This window comes from Hypanus sabinus, chromosome 8, assembly GCF_030144855.1.
Source record: "Hypanus sabinus isolate sHypSab1 chromosome 8, sHypSab1.hap1, whole genome shotgun sequence".
Classification (NCBI taxonomy): Eukaryota; Metazoa; Chordata; class Chondrichthyes; order Myliobatiformes; family Dasyatidae; genus Hypanus; species Hypanus sabinus.
In genome coordinates, this window is record NC_082713.1 from 170760300 (window position 1) to 170774813 (window position 14514).

The 14514-nt window shown below is 50.4% G+C and overlaps 1 protein-coding gene across 4 annotated transcripts in view; it reads left to right on the forward strand.

The window, feature by feature from the left end:
* gas2l3 (growth arrest-specific 2 like 3) overlaps positions 1 to 10553 on the forward strand; it is a 57409-nt gene extending 46856 nt beyond the window's left edge. For all 4 annotated transcript variants that reach the window (XM_059978562.1, XM_059978565.1, XM_059978566.1 and 1 more), the window contains 2 exons: positions 1982 to 2089; positions 8048 to 10553. In XM_059978562.1, coding sequence (XP_059834545.1) covers positions 1982 to 2089; positions 8048 to 8893 — 954 coding nt within the window. In that variant the 3' untranslated portion in view covers positions 8894 to 10553. The remainder of the gene's footprint in view (positions 1 to 1981; positions 2090 to 8047) is intronic.
* The last annotated feature ends 3961 nt before the right edge of the window (positions 10554 to 14514 follow it).

Consider the following 14514-nt stretch of genomic DNA (forward strand, 5'->3'; position numbering starts at 1 on the left):
GTGGAATACAGTGTCAAAAAGTGTATGGTCATGCACTTTGGTAGAAGAAATAAAAAGACTTTTCTAAATGGAGAGAAAATTCAAATATCAAAGGTGTAAAGGGACCTTTGAGTCCTTGTGCAGGATTCCCTTAAGGTTAATTTGCGGGGTGAGTCAGTGGTGAGAAAGACAAATGCAACGTTAGCATTCACTTCAAGAGGACTAGAATATAAAAGCAAGGATGTAATGTTGAGGCTTCATAAAGCACTGGTGAGGCCTCACTTGGGCCCCTTATCTAAGAAAGGATGTGCTTACATTGTAACCTCCTTACAAAGGAGGTTCATGAAAATGATTCTGGGGTTGAAAGGCTTGTCATATGAAGAATGTTTGATGACTCTGGGCCTCTATTCATTGGAATTCATAAGAATGAGGGGGGCTCATTGAAACCTATCGAATAATGAAAGGCCTCAGTAGAGTATATGTGGAGAGGATGTTTCCTATGGTGGGAGAATCTAGGACCAGAGGACACAGATAGAGTGGATGTGGAGAGGATGTTTCCTATAGTGGGAGAGTCTAGGACCAGAGGACACAGATAGAGTGGATGTGGAGAGGATGTTTCCTATAGTGGGGAGTCTAGGACCAGAGGACACAGATAGAGTGGATGTGGAGAGGATGTTTCCTATAGTGGGAGAGTCTAGGACCAGAGGACACAGATAGAGTGGATGTGGAGAGGATGTTTCCTATAGTGGGGAGTCTAGGACCAGAGGACACAGATAGAGTGGATGTGGAGAGGATGTTTCCTATAGTGGGAGAGTCTAGGACCAGAGGACACAGATAGAGTGGATGTGGAGAGGATGTTTCCTATAGTGGGGAGTCTAGGACCAGAGGACACAGATAGAGTGGATGTGGAGAGGATGTTTCCTATAGTGGGGAGGGGGGGGGGGTCTAGGACCAGAGGACACAGATAGAGTGGATGTGGAGAGGATGTTTCCTATAGTGGGAGAGTCTAGGACCAGAGGACACAGATAGAGTGGATGTGGAGAGGATGTTTCCTATAGTGGGGAGTCTAGGACCAGAGGACACAGATAGAGTGGATGTGGAGAGGATGTTTCCTATAGTGGGGAGGGGGGGGGGGGTCTAGGACCAGAGGACACAGATAGAGTGGATGTGGAGAGGATGTTTCCTATAGTGGGGAGTCTAGGACCAGAGGACACAGATAGAGTGGATGTGGAGAGGATGTTTCCTATGGTGGGAGAATCTAGGTTCAGAGGACACAGATAGAGTGGATGTGGAGAGGATGTTTCCTATGGTGGGAGAATCTAGGTTCAGAGGACACAGATAGAGTGGATGTGGAGAGGATGTGTCCTGTAGTAGGGGAGTCTAGGACCAGAGGGCACAGACAGAGTAATGTGGAGAGGATGTTTCCTATAGTGGTTGAGTCTAGGACCAGAGAACACAGATAGAGTGGATGTGGAGAGGATGTTTCCTATAGTGGCTGATTCTATGACCAGAGGACACAGATAGAGTGGACGTGGAGAGGATGTTTCCTATAGTGGGGAGTCTAGGACCAGAGAACACAGATAGAGTGGATGTGGAGAGGATGTTTCCTATGGTGGGAGAATCTAGGTTCAGAGGACACAATCTTAGAGGACAATAGTTGAGTGTCCATTTAGAATGGAGAGGAGGAGAAATTTCTTCAGCTAGAGAGTGGTGAATCTAGAATTTATTGCCATGGGCAGCTGTGGAAGCCAAGTCATTGGGTATTTTTAAGGCAGAGGTTGATAGAATGATTGGTCAGGGCATGAAGGGATATGGGGAGAAGGTAGGAGATTGGGGCCCAGAGGAATATTCCACTACTGCTGTCAATTCTGTCTTGGGTATGTCCTTTCACATTGTGCTTCACCAGCAAAATTCCCAACCTCCCTTTCATCTTTTCTAAGTCATGGTTTTCATTGGTGAATTAACTTTACTGCCTGTTGACCAATTGTTCTGTTGGTTCCAGGTGAAGATCATTGCAGATGATCCTCCTTGCAATTGCTCCCATCGGTTTTCCATTGAGTTCTTATCCGAAGGACGTTACCGCCTGGGGGGCAAAATACTGTTTATCAGAGTGAGTCTTCAAGCTTAAATTCAAGTCTAATTGTCTTTCGGCCATTAACGTGAATGAAGCCAAATGAAATGGTGTTCCTCCGGGTGCAAGGTGCGAAACAATCACACGGCACACAGTACATTAGCACGTATAATTATGATAGTAGAAATCATGCAGTTACAAAACAAAATTTAAAATGAAATTAGCCAAGTACTTGAGTGTCATGACCTGTAGATTGATGGTGCATGGGATGTTGTCCTGGAGTGTTTCTGCAAGAACAAGCTTGTAGCAGTTCCTCATTGGCAGTAGCAAGTGAACACAATCCAGCTCATTTCAACTGAGAGCAGCACCAACAGGAGGGGCCAGCCCCCACCGCAGCGCAGAATCCAGTGACTCAATCATCTCCGGCCCCTCGTTCCCCGGCAGCCAGAACGAGCCACCCCGAGGCACGAGTGAGGGTTTGGACTGTGCCGGAACTGAGGCCACCCCGAGGCACGAGTGAGGGCTTGGTCTGTGCCAGAACGAGCCACCCCGAGGCACGAGTGAGGGCTTGGTCTGTGCCGGAACTGAGGCCACCCCGAGGCACGAGTGAGGGCTTGGTCTGTGCCAGAACTGAGGCCACCCCGAGGCACGAGTGAGGGCTTGGTCTGTGCCGGAACTGAGCCACCCCGAGGCACGAGTGAGGGCTTGGTCTGTGCCACAACGAGCCACCCCGAGGCACGAGTGAGGGCTTGGTCTGTGCCACAACGAGCCACCCTGAGGCACGAGTGAGGGCTTGGTCTGTGCCGGAACTGAGGCCACCCCGAGGCACGAGTGAGGGCTTGGTCTGTGCCGGAACTGAGGCCACCCCGAGGCACGAGTGAGGGCTTGGTCTGTGCCGGAACTGAGGCCACCCCGAGGCACGAGTGAGGGCTTGGTCTGTGCCGGAACTGAGGCCACCCCGAGGCACGAGTGAGGGCTTGGTCTGTGCCGGAACTGAGGCCACCCCGAGGCACGAGTGAGGGCTTGGTCTGTGCCGGAACTGAGGCCACCCCGAGGCACGAGTGAGGGCTTGGTCTGTGCCGGAACTGAGGCCACCCCGAGGCACGAGTGAGGGCTTGGTCTGTGCCACAACGAGCCACCCCGAGGCACGAGTGAGGGCTTGGTCTGTGCCAGAACTGAGGCCACCCCGAGGCATGAGTGAGGGCTTGGTCTGTGCCAGAACTGAGGCCACCCCGAGGCACGAGTGAGGACTTGGTCTGTGCCAGAACTGAGGCCACCCCGAGGCACGAGTGAGGGCTTGGTCTGTGCCGGAACTGAGGCCACCCCGAGGCACGAGTGAGGGCTTGGTCTGTGCTGGAACTGAGGCCACCCCGAGGCACGAGTGAGGGCTTGGTCTGTGCCGGAACTGAGGCCACCACGAGGCACGAGTGAGGGCTTGGTCTGTGCCACAACGAGCCACCCCGAGGCACGAGTGAGGGCTTGGTCTGTGCCAGAACTGAGGCCACCCTGAGGCACGAGTGAGGGCTTGGTCTGTGCCGGAACTGAGGCCACCCTGAGGCACGAGTGAGGGCTTGGTCTGTGCCGGAACTGAGGCCACCCCGAGGCACGAGTGAGGGCTTGGTCTGTGCCACAACGAGCCACCCCGAGGCACGAGTGAGGGCTTGGTCTGTGCCGGAACTGAGGCCACCCCGAGGCACGAGTGAGGGCTTGGTCTGTGCTGGAACTGAGGCCACCCCGAGGCACGAGTGAGGGCTTGGTCTGTGCCGGAACTGAGGCCACCCCGAGGCACGAGTGAGGGCTTGGTCTGTGCCACAACGAGCCACCCCGAGGCACGAGTGAGGGCTTGGTCTGTGCCAGAACTGAGGCCACCCCGAGGCACGAGTGAGGGCTTGGTCTGTGCCGGAACTGAGGCCACCCTGAGGCACGAGTGAGGGCTTGGTCTGTGCCGGAACTGAGGCCACCCCGAGGCACGAGTGAGGGCTTGGTCTGTGCCACAACGAGCCACCCCGAGGCACGAGTGAGGGCTTGGTCTGTGCCGGAACTGAGGCCACCCCGAGGCACGAGTGAGGGCTTGGTCTGTGCCGGAACTGAGGCCACCCCGAGGCACGAGTGAGGGCTTGGTCTGTGCCAGAACTGAGGCCACCCCGAGGCACGAGTGAGGGCTTGGTCTGTGCCAGAACTGAGGCCACCCCGAGGCACGAGTGAGGGCTTGGTCTGTGCCAGAACTGAGGCCACCCCGAGGCGCGAGTGAGGGCTTGGTCTGTGCCGGAACTGAGGCCACCCCGAGGCACGAGTGAGGGCTTGGTCTGTGCCGGAACTGAGGCCACCCCGAGGCACGAGTGAGGGCTTGGTCTGTGCCAGAACTGAGGCCACCCCGAGGCACGAGTGAGGGCTTGGTCTGTGCCAGAACTGAGGCCACCCCGAGGCACGAGTGAGGGCTTGGTCTGTGCCAGAACTGAGGCCACCCCGAGGCGCGAGTGAGGGCTTGGTCTGTGCCAGAACTGAGGCCACCCCGAGGCACGAGTGAGGGCTTGGTCTGTGCCGGAACTGAGGCCACCCCGAGGCATGAGTGAGGGCTTGGTCTGTGCTGGAACTGAGGCCACCCCGAGGCACGAGTGAGAGCTTGGTCTGTGCCAGAATTGAGGCCACACAGCTCCCGAGCCAATGGTCTCACCAACAATCCCGTGACTCGGACGTACAGTATTCTACATTACCAATGTGCAACAGAATCTTGTGATCAAACAAAAATGTTCAAGGCAATCAGCCATACCAACCTTGGAGTCGATGCAGATAAGGACTGCCAGAAATGACTCCAAGAGTCTTATTGGGAAGAAGGAGAATGGGGATGAGCCATGATGAAATGGCAGAGCAGACTCGATGAGTTGAATGACCTGATTCTGCTCCTTTGTCTTCTGGTCTTCTGGTTGTGAAAGATTTTTTTTTGTGGTAATGACAGGTCTTTGACCCTGTGATAGAAACTTGCAGTTATGGAAGGGTCAAATCCCTCAAGGACCTTTATTGGGTGGTCTGTCGCCTGACCTTTGGCAATGGATGAAAAATCGTGGCGTTTCAGTCAAAGACAGCATTTGTTTTCAGAGGACTAGAATATCAAAGTTCAAAGTAACTTTATTATGAAAGTACATGCTGTATATGTTTGCCACATACAATCCTAAGATTCCTTTTCTTGGAGGCATTCACATTTAATTAAAATAATAATAAAACATAAGCAATGAACATTAAGATCTTGAGATGAAGAGTCCTTGAAAGCGAGTCCATAGGTTGTGGAAACAGTTCAGTGATGGGGTAAGTGAAGTTGAGTGATGGTTCAAGATCCTGATGGTTGAGGGGTCGTGACTGTTCCTGAACCTGGTGGAGTGGATTGTGAGGCTTCTGTGCCTCTTAAAAGAAAGGATGTAATGCTGAGGCTTGAGAAAGAACATATCAGACAACACTTGAAGCATTGTGAGTAGTTTTAGGCCCCATATCTAAGAAAAGATGTGCAGGCATTGGAGAGGATCTGGGGGATGTTCACAAGATTGATCATGGGAATGAAATGGTTAATGTATTAGGAGTGTTTGGCTCTGGACCTGGAGTGCTGAACCTACACTCAAGAAGATGCAAGTGCTCTGGGGCCCAAGGAAAACCAGAGGTGAGAGATGTTGCGGGTGGGTGTAATCACATTGAAACCTATAGAATATTGAAAGGTCTAGATAGAGTGGATGCAGAGAGGTTGTTTCCAATAGTGTGGGAGTCTCAGACCAGACAGCACAGCCTCAGAATAGAGAGACGTCCTATTAGAACAAAGCGAGGAGGAATTTCTTTAGCCAGCCCTCCATCACTTAATGTCAATGTCAAGGATGAGAAGGGATCTGATTGAAACATATAAGATTATTAAGGGATTGGACACGCTAGAGGCAGGAAAAATGTTCCCGATGTTGGGGGAGTCCAGAACCAGAGGCCACAGTTTAAGAATAAAGGGTAGGCCATTTAGAACAGAGTTGAGGAAAAACTTTTTCATCCAAAGAGTTGTGGATCTATGGAATGCTCTGCCTCAGAAGGCAGTGGAGGTCAATTCTCTGAATGCTTTCAAGAGAGAGTTAGATAGAGCTCTTCAAGATAGCGGAGTCAAGGGGTATGGGGAGAAGGCAGGAATGGGGTACTGATTGTGGATGATCAGCCATGATCACAGTGAATGGCGGTGATGGCTCTAAGGGCCGAATGGCCTACTCCTGCATCTTTGTCTATAACCCATTTCTGAAGAATTCGTCAAGAACAATTATGGTCATAGACCATGATTGCCCATGTCATGCAACATGGCACATGATGATCTGGTTTCCTCCCACTTTCCAATGACATACCAGTTAGTAGGTTAATTGGTCATTGTAAAACGTCCTGTAATTAAGCTAGGGTTAAAGAGGGAATTGCTGGACAAAGTGGCTCGAAGTTTCAGAAGAACCTGTTCCATGCTGTATCTCAATAAATAAAGTAGAATTGAAGCTCGGCAGGCTCCTGTGTTATTGAGCATTGGAGGATGTTAAAGTGACGCTGATTCAGCTACATTCAGGGTCCATTCCTATAATGGAGATGGGGAGAGAAAGGAAATCCAGAGTTCCCTGATGGTCAGAGTGATATAGCAGAGCAATGGTCAGATAACAAACTATTAAAAGTGACCCCCACCGCCCAGGCCATGCTCTCTTCTCACTGCTGCCAGCATGAAGGAGGTACAGGGGCCTCGGGACCCATGCCACCAGGTTCAGCAACTGTAATACCCCTCAACCATCAGACTCCTGATCCAGGGGAGATAACATCACTCAACTTTACCCACGCCATCACTGAACTGTTTCCACAACCAATGGACTCACTTTCAAGGAGTCTTCATCTTGTTCTCAATGTTTATTGCTGGTTTATTTATTATTATTATTTCATTTTGTAATTGCAGTTTGTTGTTTTTTGGCACATTGCTTGTTTGTCTGTCCTGTTGGGCATGGCCTTTGTTATTCTATTGTATTTCTTTGTATTTGCTATAAATTCCCACAAGAAAGTGCTTCTCAGGATGAAATGTATGTATTTTGACTGTAACCTTACTTTGAACGTTGAGTCTGGCCATAATGTTCAGCGAGAAGGGAAGAGACTAGCAGCGAGCAAGTCATATGCAAGAGTGCTGTGCAGGGCTGTGAACAGCCAGAGAGCAGAGAGGAAAGCTGCTGGGCTGAATGTGGACTGTACACGAGGCAGGCACATTAGGGACATTTAAGGAACTCCTAGGCACATGGATTAAAGAAAAATAGAGGTTTATGTAGGGCATTAAGGTTGGATTGATCTTAGCGTAGGCTAAAAGGTCAGCACAACTTTATGGGCTCAACTGTCATCTATAAATTTCTACAGATGTACTGTGAGGAGCATTCTAACTGGCTGCATCACTGTCTGGTGTGTGGGGGGGTCACTGCACAGGGTCAGAAAAAGATGCAGAAATTTGCAAACTCAGTCAGCTCCATCATGGGTACTCGCCTCCCCAGCTTGACATCTTCAAAAGGGAATGCCGTCTTCTTGAGGCATCAATCATTAAGGTCCCCCATCACCCAGGACATGCCCTCTTCTCATTACTACCATCAGAAATGAGGTACAGGAGCTTGAAGACACACACTCAATGATTCAGGAACAGCTTCTTCTCCTCCGCCATCAGATTTCTGAATGGACGATGAATCCATGAACACTACCTCACTATTCTTTCTTTTATTCTCTCTTTTTGTACTTAATTATTTTTAAAAATATCTTGTACTAATTTATAGTTTTTATTATTATGTATTGCACTTTACTGCAGCTCCCAAACAAATTTCCTGACATGTGCTGCTGACATGAAGCCTGATTTTGATTCTGGGCCGAAGGGCCTCGCCTTCTCTGTTCTTAAACAAACCGCTCACCGGCCGTTTCCTGTGCTATGTTGTACTGTTCTCTGTTCGTTAACAAACTGCTCACTGGCTGTTTCCTTCCCCATAGATGCTGCATGGGAAACACGTGATGGTGAGAGTTGGGGGAGGATGGGACACCCTTCATGGATTCCTGCTCAAGCATGATCCCTGCCGACAGCTGCACCTCACCGCATTGGAGGAGAAAATTATGGCTCTGGAGAAGGCTGGGCCCAGGACTCCAAGCGCACGCCAGCTGTGTTCAGGCCCCTCTCAACCTTCACCAGGCTCTGGCCCCCGCTGCCACTGCCCCTCCTCGACCCAATCGCCTGCTCTTAGGTCTCCGCTCCACCCGCCGGCTGCAGCTGTAACTCCGGCCAGGCCTCCAACTGCAGAGGGGCAGGCCTCGGGCCTGGGCCGGCCGCCACAGAGGAGGCGCCCTGGTTTAGGCCCAGGTCCAGTCCTCACTGAGCCTGTGCCCAAGCTCAGTGCCCGCTGCCCAGCCGGGAGGGGCTTATCGCCGACTGCTGTCTCTCCTGGGCCCCGCAGCTGTAACAGGGCCACACCAGCCACTACTGCACTCAAATCTACCCGCACGCCTGGGTCTCCGGGCAGAGGCAAAGCCGCAACCTACCCTCAGGTGCAAGCCTCACCCCGGCCTTTCCCGCAGGCCTCACCCTCACCACGACCCCTCTCTCAGGTGTCATCCCGCTCCCAACCCTTGCCCCGCACCCCGCTTGCTGTGGTGAAGCTGCCTCAAGCAAAGGTGCAGAGCACTGAGACACCCCGGGACAGGCCCAAGGCCCGGCCAGTGAAGGGTGCGGGGCTTACGGGCAAAGCTCCACACTCTGTCATCACCTCCAGGCCCCGGCTGCCAAAAGCCCGAGGGGAGGATGCTTACCTGGTAATGAGTGGGGTCTCCCGGTCCAAGAAGTGATAAGGGGTGGGGAGGAGGCGGGAGAATGGCAGGAGGTGTGAGTCTTGGGATGAGATCTTGCTGTGTATGCAATGGTTGCTGTGCATTACCCAGAAAGGTTTTCCTCTGGTTGGGTCTCCCTCCAAAGCTGCCCAGGGCGCTGAAGTAACTTTGTGTGCTCATCTTACCCTCTTGATGATCAGGAGATCTCTCTACCTTCTCCTGTCCCAGGATAGGGGCCATCAGCCTTCTCCCCTGTAGTCCCTCTCCTCAGTACCAGGGTGTTTACCTCTTTCACCCTCCCTCACCCATGGATGCTGACCGTGGAGGAAGTTCAATTAACTTCTCCCATCCACACTCGCCCCGCTGACGAGAGTTGATGCACCGTTCTAATACAGTACAGAATGTTCCACCCTGCACATGGGAGTGATCATTTCCCTCCCTCATGTTTTGGTCTTCGTGATGTTAAAGAGGGGCCTTTAACTTCAAAAGCTATCCTGAAAGCGCTGGTCAGTAATAATGTGGAAGGCTTTGTAAGAGGCGTTTCACTGAGTGGAGGAGGTATTTCCACTGGACCTTCGCGGTGCGCTAATTGTCGACATGTGCACCATGGCCCTGTGATGTTTCCCGCCACGTGGACCGGCAATTTCCACCCAGACCCGGCCCCTCTGGGGCTGCGTTCAGCTGGTCATCGTTGCATCGCTTGTCTTTGTGAAGATGGTGCAGCGTGGCTTCGACGGGTTGCTCATTCCTGAACTCCAGTGTGTTGTTCGCTGAGTTGCTTCTAAACCGGTTTTGTGCACGAGGACACTACAGGAGTCATTTTGCTGGGCCAAAGTCAGCAAAGTGGCAAAATGCAAAGTCTTGCATTTTTGTTTGTGTGTTTATGTTGTTGTGATTGAAGTCTTAACATGTTCTTTGTGTAAAATGGCATTGACTGGGTGAACAAGCTGTCCTGGTGTCCTGGGACAAGCACACTGAAGTGCCCAGATTTTCAGAGATTAGACGGACTGGGAACTATTTGGCTCTGTGCTGAGGTTCATCTCCATTGTTCCCTCTCCTGGGTGAATAATTTCCGTCTCTGTCCTCCGTTTGTACAGTGGTAAATGCCAGGGGAGTTCTGGCCCCAAAGACACGTCCCTGCATCTAACATGTTTTATTTATTCTCTTTGGGCTTTCCAAATTAACATTATACCTAAACTTTTTTTAATTATTTGGTAAAATATATGTAATTTGAACAGGTACGGCACACTGGAGTCCCATTGTTGAAGGGTGGCAGTTTGCTCCTCCTCTCTGGGTATTTTATTTTACATTTCCTGTTTTCTGTTTTACAATTACTTGCCTCCTGCAGGAGGTGACAATCTCCCTCTCCGCTACCCCGTTGAGTACCCATAGAGAACTCGGTAAGGTTTTGGAACAGCATGTTTGTCCTTTCTTGGGAAGCTGAACTGGACAGGGTGAGAGTTCTGGAGATGTTTATTACTGTAAATGGGTTGAAGTAGTGGGTGATCTGTGTGTAGTCAAACATAGGGCATGAAATGCAGAAATGTGTGGGGCTGAGCTCGATTCGTGCCTGTTACCCCAGCCCTGTACTAACCTCAACGGCTTCACACTGGATATATGCAGTACCTCCATCTAAAGATATATTTAATACCCAACAAAATTGTCAATAAAACTATGAAATGGAATACTGATGAGTCAAAAGTCTTGTATCTCATTGTCCTGGGGCCCTTGAACTGGCCAGATGTGCTCAGCCACATGTAACATCTGGGCCACATCATGCACTTGATTTGAATGAGTGCAGGAGAAATTTACAAGGATGGTGCTTGTATTTAAGGACCTGAGTTATAGGGAAAGTTTGAATAGATTAGGACTTTATCAAATCTCCCCATGCCCTAGGGAATGGAGATATGCAAAACTGAGGGGTAGAGATAGGATAAATGCAAGCAGGTTTTCTCCCCGGAGAGTGGGTGAGACTAAAATTGGAGTCATAGGTTAAAGGTGCAAGGTGAAATATATCAGGGAAACTTGAGGGGGACCTTTTTCTCCGAGGGTGGAGAGAGTGTGGAATGCAGCTCAGATTTCGACAATTAATAGAAACAGAACTTGGCTGGAAACATCTGCTAGGTTCCTCCAGCATTTTGTGTGTGTTGCTGTGGATTTCCAGCATCTGCAGATTCTCTTCTTGTCATGTCAGTGCATTAAGGTAGACCATGGGGAAACAATGTCATGAAGAAGAATGAAATGCAGTGCAGGCAGTCAATGGGGTGCAAGGCAGCGAGTTCAAGACTCCATCTATTGTAGAAGCTGTCCCTTAGCCTGCTGGTATGTGCTTTCGAGCTTTTGTATCTTCTGCCCAATGGGAGGGAGAAGAGACAGAGAGAGAGAGAGAGAGAGTGTGTAAGTGAGTGAAAGTGTGTGATTAAGTTGTCCTGGAAGATGAGATGAACTTGGACGGGTGCACACTGGTCAACATTGATGTGATGGGTCAAATGGCCTGTTTCCATGCTCTAAGACTCAGAAGCTCAAGGTACACACTGCGTTCATCCATCACGCGAGCTTGGTTATTTACTGGTGAACGTGATGGGGTGTCAACAACACAGTGAAACGTATAACAGTTTCATACTGCCCCATTCACTAATAGTTGTCCCAATGATAAACCACATCCTGTCTGCTTTTCCCTCATCTCGTGAGGGTTGCTACTGTGGTGTAGCAGTTAGCATAACACTTTACAGCAGCAGTAACTCCCCCACTGTCCAGACAGGGTTTGTACGTTCCCCAGCTGCTCCAGCTTTCTCCCACAGGGGTTAGGATGTTGCAGGGCCTCTCACCGGGAAAGGTTTTATTCCCTAGAACATAGAAGATTAAGAGGACAGTTGATCGAGGGCTATAGACAGGGTAAATACAAACAAGCTTTTTCTGCTGAGGTTGGGTGAGACTGGAATGAAAGGTCCTTGGGTTATGGGAGAACTGAGGGGGAGCTTCTTCACTCAGGTAGTGTGGAATGAGCTGCCAGCAGAAGAGCTGGATATAGGGTCACGTCCATACATGAATGGGAGGGCTATGTTCCAGTTACGGGTCCATGGGACTAGGCAGAATAGCTGTTCAGAATGTACTAGATGGCCTGTTTCTGTGCTGTAGTGCTCTAGGACTTTCTGTTTGAGGCTTCCAAATTGGTAGCTGTGTTTGTTTTTAGAGGTTTCATAATGAGGGGCTATTGAGTCAGTGGTTCAATTTAATATCAGAGAATGTATATAGTATACAGCCTGAAATCATTCAGAAAAAAACACAAAGAACGAATGACGGAAAATGTTAGACCCAAAGCCCCTCCCTACTCCTCCCCTGCTCCAGCAAAAGCATCAACCACCCCCCCCTCGCCACTACCCACCATGTAAAGCCCCCAGAGAGGCCGTGATCTGGGCTCCATCAAAAACTGCGATCCGTCCCACACTTCAACACCTCAGAGGCTCTGTCTGTCCCTAGCGAAGGGGAGAGAGGTATTGCTCCTGCAACAGCGACAGGGGAGCCCAACAGCTCACTGTTCCGATGTTACAGTCCGCAGCATCACTTATTTCAACAACAGAGTGACTGACCACCCTGGCTAATAGACTGGTAACTTGGTTGATTGTTGTCATGTGTGCTGAGGTACAGTGAAAAACCTTTGTCCACAAAGCATGTATCGTTTCATCATGTCAGTGTGTTGAGCTAGAGCAGGGCTCCCAACCTTACGCCATGGACCAATGCCATCAGGCAAGGGGTCCATGGAACCCCTGTGTGGAGGAAGGTAAATTAACAATGCAGAATAAAGTGTAACAGCTACAGAGAAAGCGTAGTGCAGGCAGACAATAAGGTGCAAACCCATGATGATTTTTAATATTTTATTTTGAATTAGTGATAACAATCCCTTCTAACCCAATGAACCCACGCTGCTCAATTACACCCCAGTGGCCACTAACCCATGCACCTTTGGAATATGCGAGGAAACCGGAGGAAGCTACACCTGCAAAGTCCTTATCGACAGCTGCAGAATCGAACCCTGATCGCTAGCCTGTAATAGGGCCACGTGGCCACTATGCTACCACGTCAGCCATTGCAGTAACTGGACAATTACACTCATGTAACTAATTGTGTGAGGTTTGAGGTAGACAGTGTGTCAAGAATCCACCTTCCCACAAGGGGAACCATTTAATAATCTGATAATGGTGGATAGACGCTGTCCTAGAGCCTGGTGGTATGTGCTTTCAGGCTCCCGATGAGACAGGGGAGAAGAGAGAATGTCTGGGGTGATGTGATGGGCCAAACGGCCTGCTTGCCTGCTCTGTGGCTCGGGAGCTCCGAGTGTTCATCCACCATGCAAGCTTGGTTATTTATCGGCGAACATGACCGGCTGTCAGCAAAGCCCGTGAAAGAGATACTTGAACAGTTTTACATTGCACTACTCACTGACAAAGGTGCTAATGAAAAATCCCATGCCAGCTGCTCTGCCCTGATTTCATGAGGGGTTACACTTCACAGCACCAGAGCAAATCCCACTATTTGTTTGTTCTCCCCATGGCCGTGTGGGTCTCCTCCGGGTGCTCCAGTTTCCTCCCCCAGACCAAGGACTGGCTGTCCGTGGTTAGTCAGTTGTTGGTGCTGGAAGGGTGGTGACGCTTGCGGGCAGCCCCCAGCATAGTCCTCACTGAGTTGACTTAACCCGTATGATGCATATCGCTGTATTTGCAAAGTACCTGTGACAAATAAAGCTAATGTTTTTCCCCGTGAGGAGACGCAGCCGAGCTGGTGGCAGATGGTCTGTTAGCCCCATCTTGTGGCAGTACAGCTGAGGACTGGACCGCATCCAAAGTCATGTCTAAGCTCCGTCCCGACAAATCCCGGTCCCTGCTCTCCATTTTCCAGTGCAGTACAGGCTCAGTTCTCCCTCACGTTCCAACTTCAGAGCACATCAGCACAGGAGAAGACCCCTTGGCCATAATGACTGTGCTGAACTCAGTACCAGATTAAACTAAATCCTTTCTGCCTGCAGAGATTTATTATCAAATTCTGTATGCAGTATACCACCCTGAGAGCTGTCTTTCCCACAGACACATACATGGAGCCCATTAAAAGAAAGACATCACTCCCCCCTTGAGCAAAAGCTAAATCACGTGAATGGCAACAAAAACGACAAGTGAAGGCACAGGGTATTAAACGCAAAGTTGGTGCAGTCCATGTTCAGCTCAGCTCAGTGTTAATTATCAGCAGATCACCTAAAGGAGCATCCAGGGAGCAGATAATGTCAGCTACAGTCCAATCCATCTTTAAGCCCTGCCCCAGCACCATCCTCTGACAGACAGCACTGAAGATAGGGAGATCATTCGGTCGCAGGGACCTTCTTTCAGGAGCAGGGAGTGAGAGGGAGACCATCACACGCAGACACCTTCTCCGGCAGCAGCGAGCGAGAGTCTGCAAGACGGTATTGAACACTCACTCGTCCTCTACACTCGCCTCGATTTCAGTCTTTAATTGGTGAGATCGGTGAGGAATGCAGTTGATCATGATCTCACACCCCATCTCCGAGCTTCTTGGCCTCGAGGAGGCCGCTCTCCTCCTGGAACACACTCGGAGATGACAAAGAGCCACATTTGTAAGAAGAAGGAGCT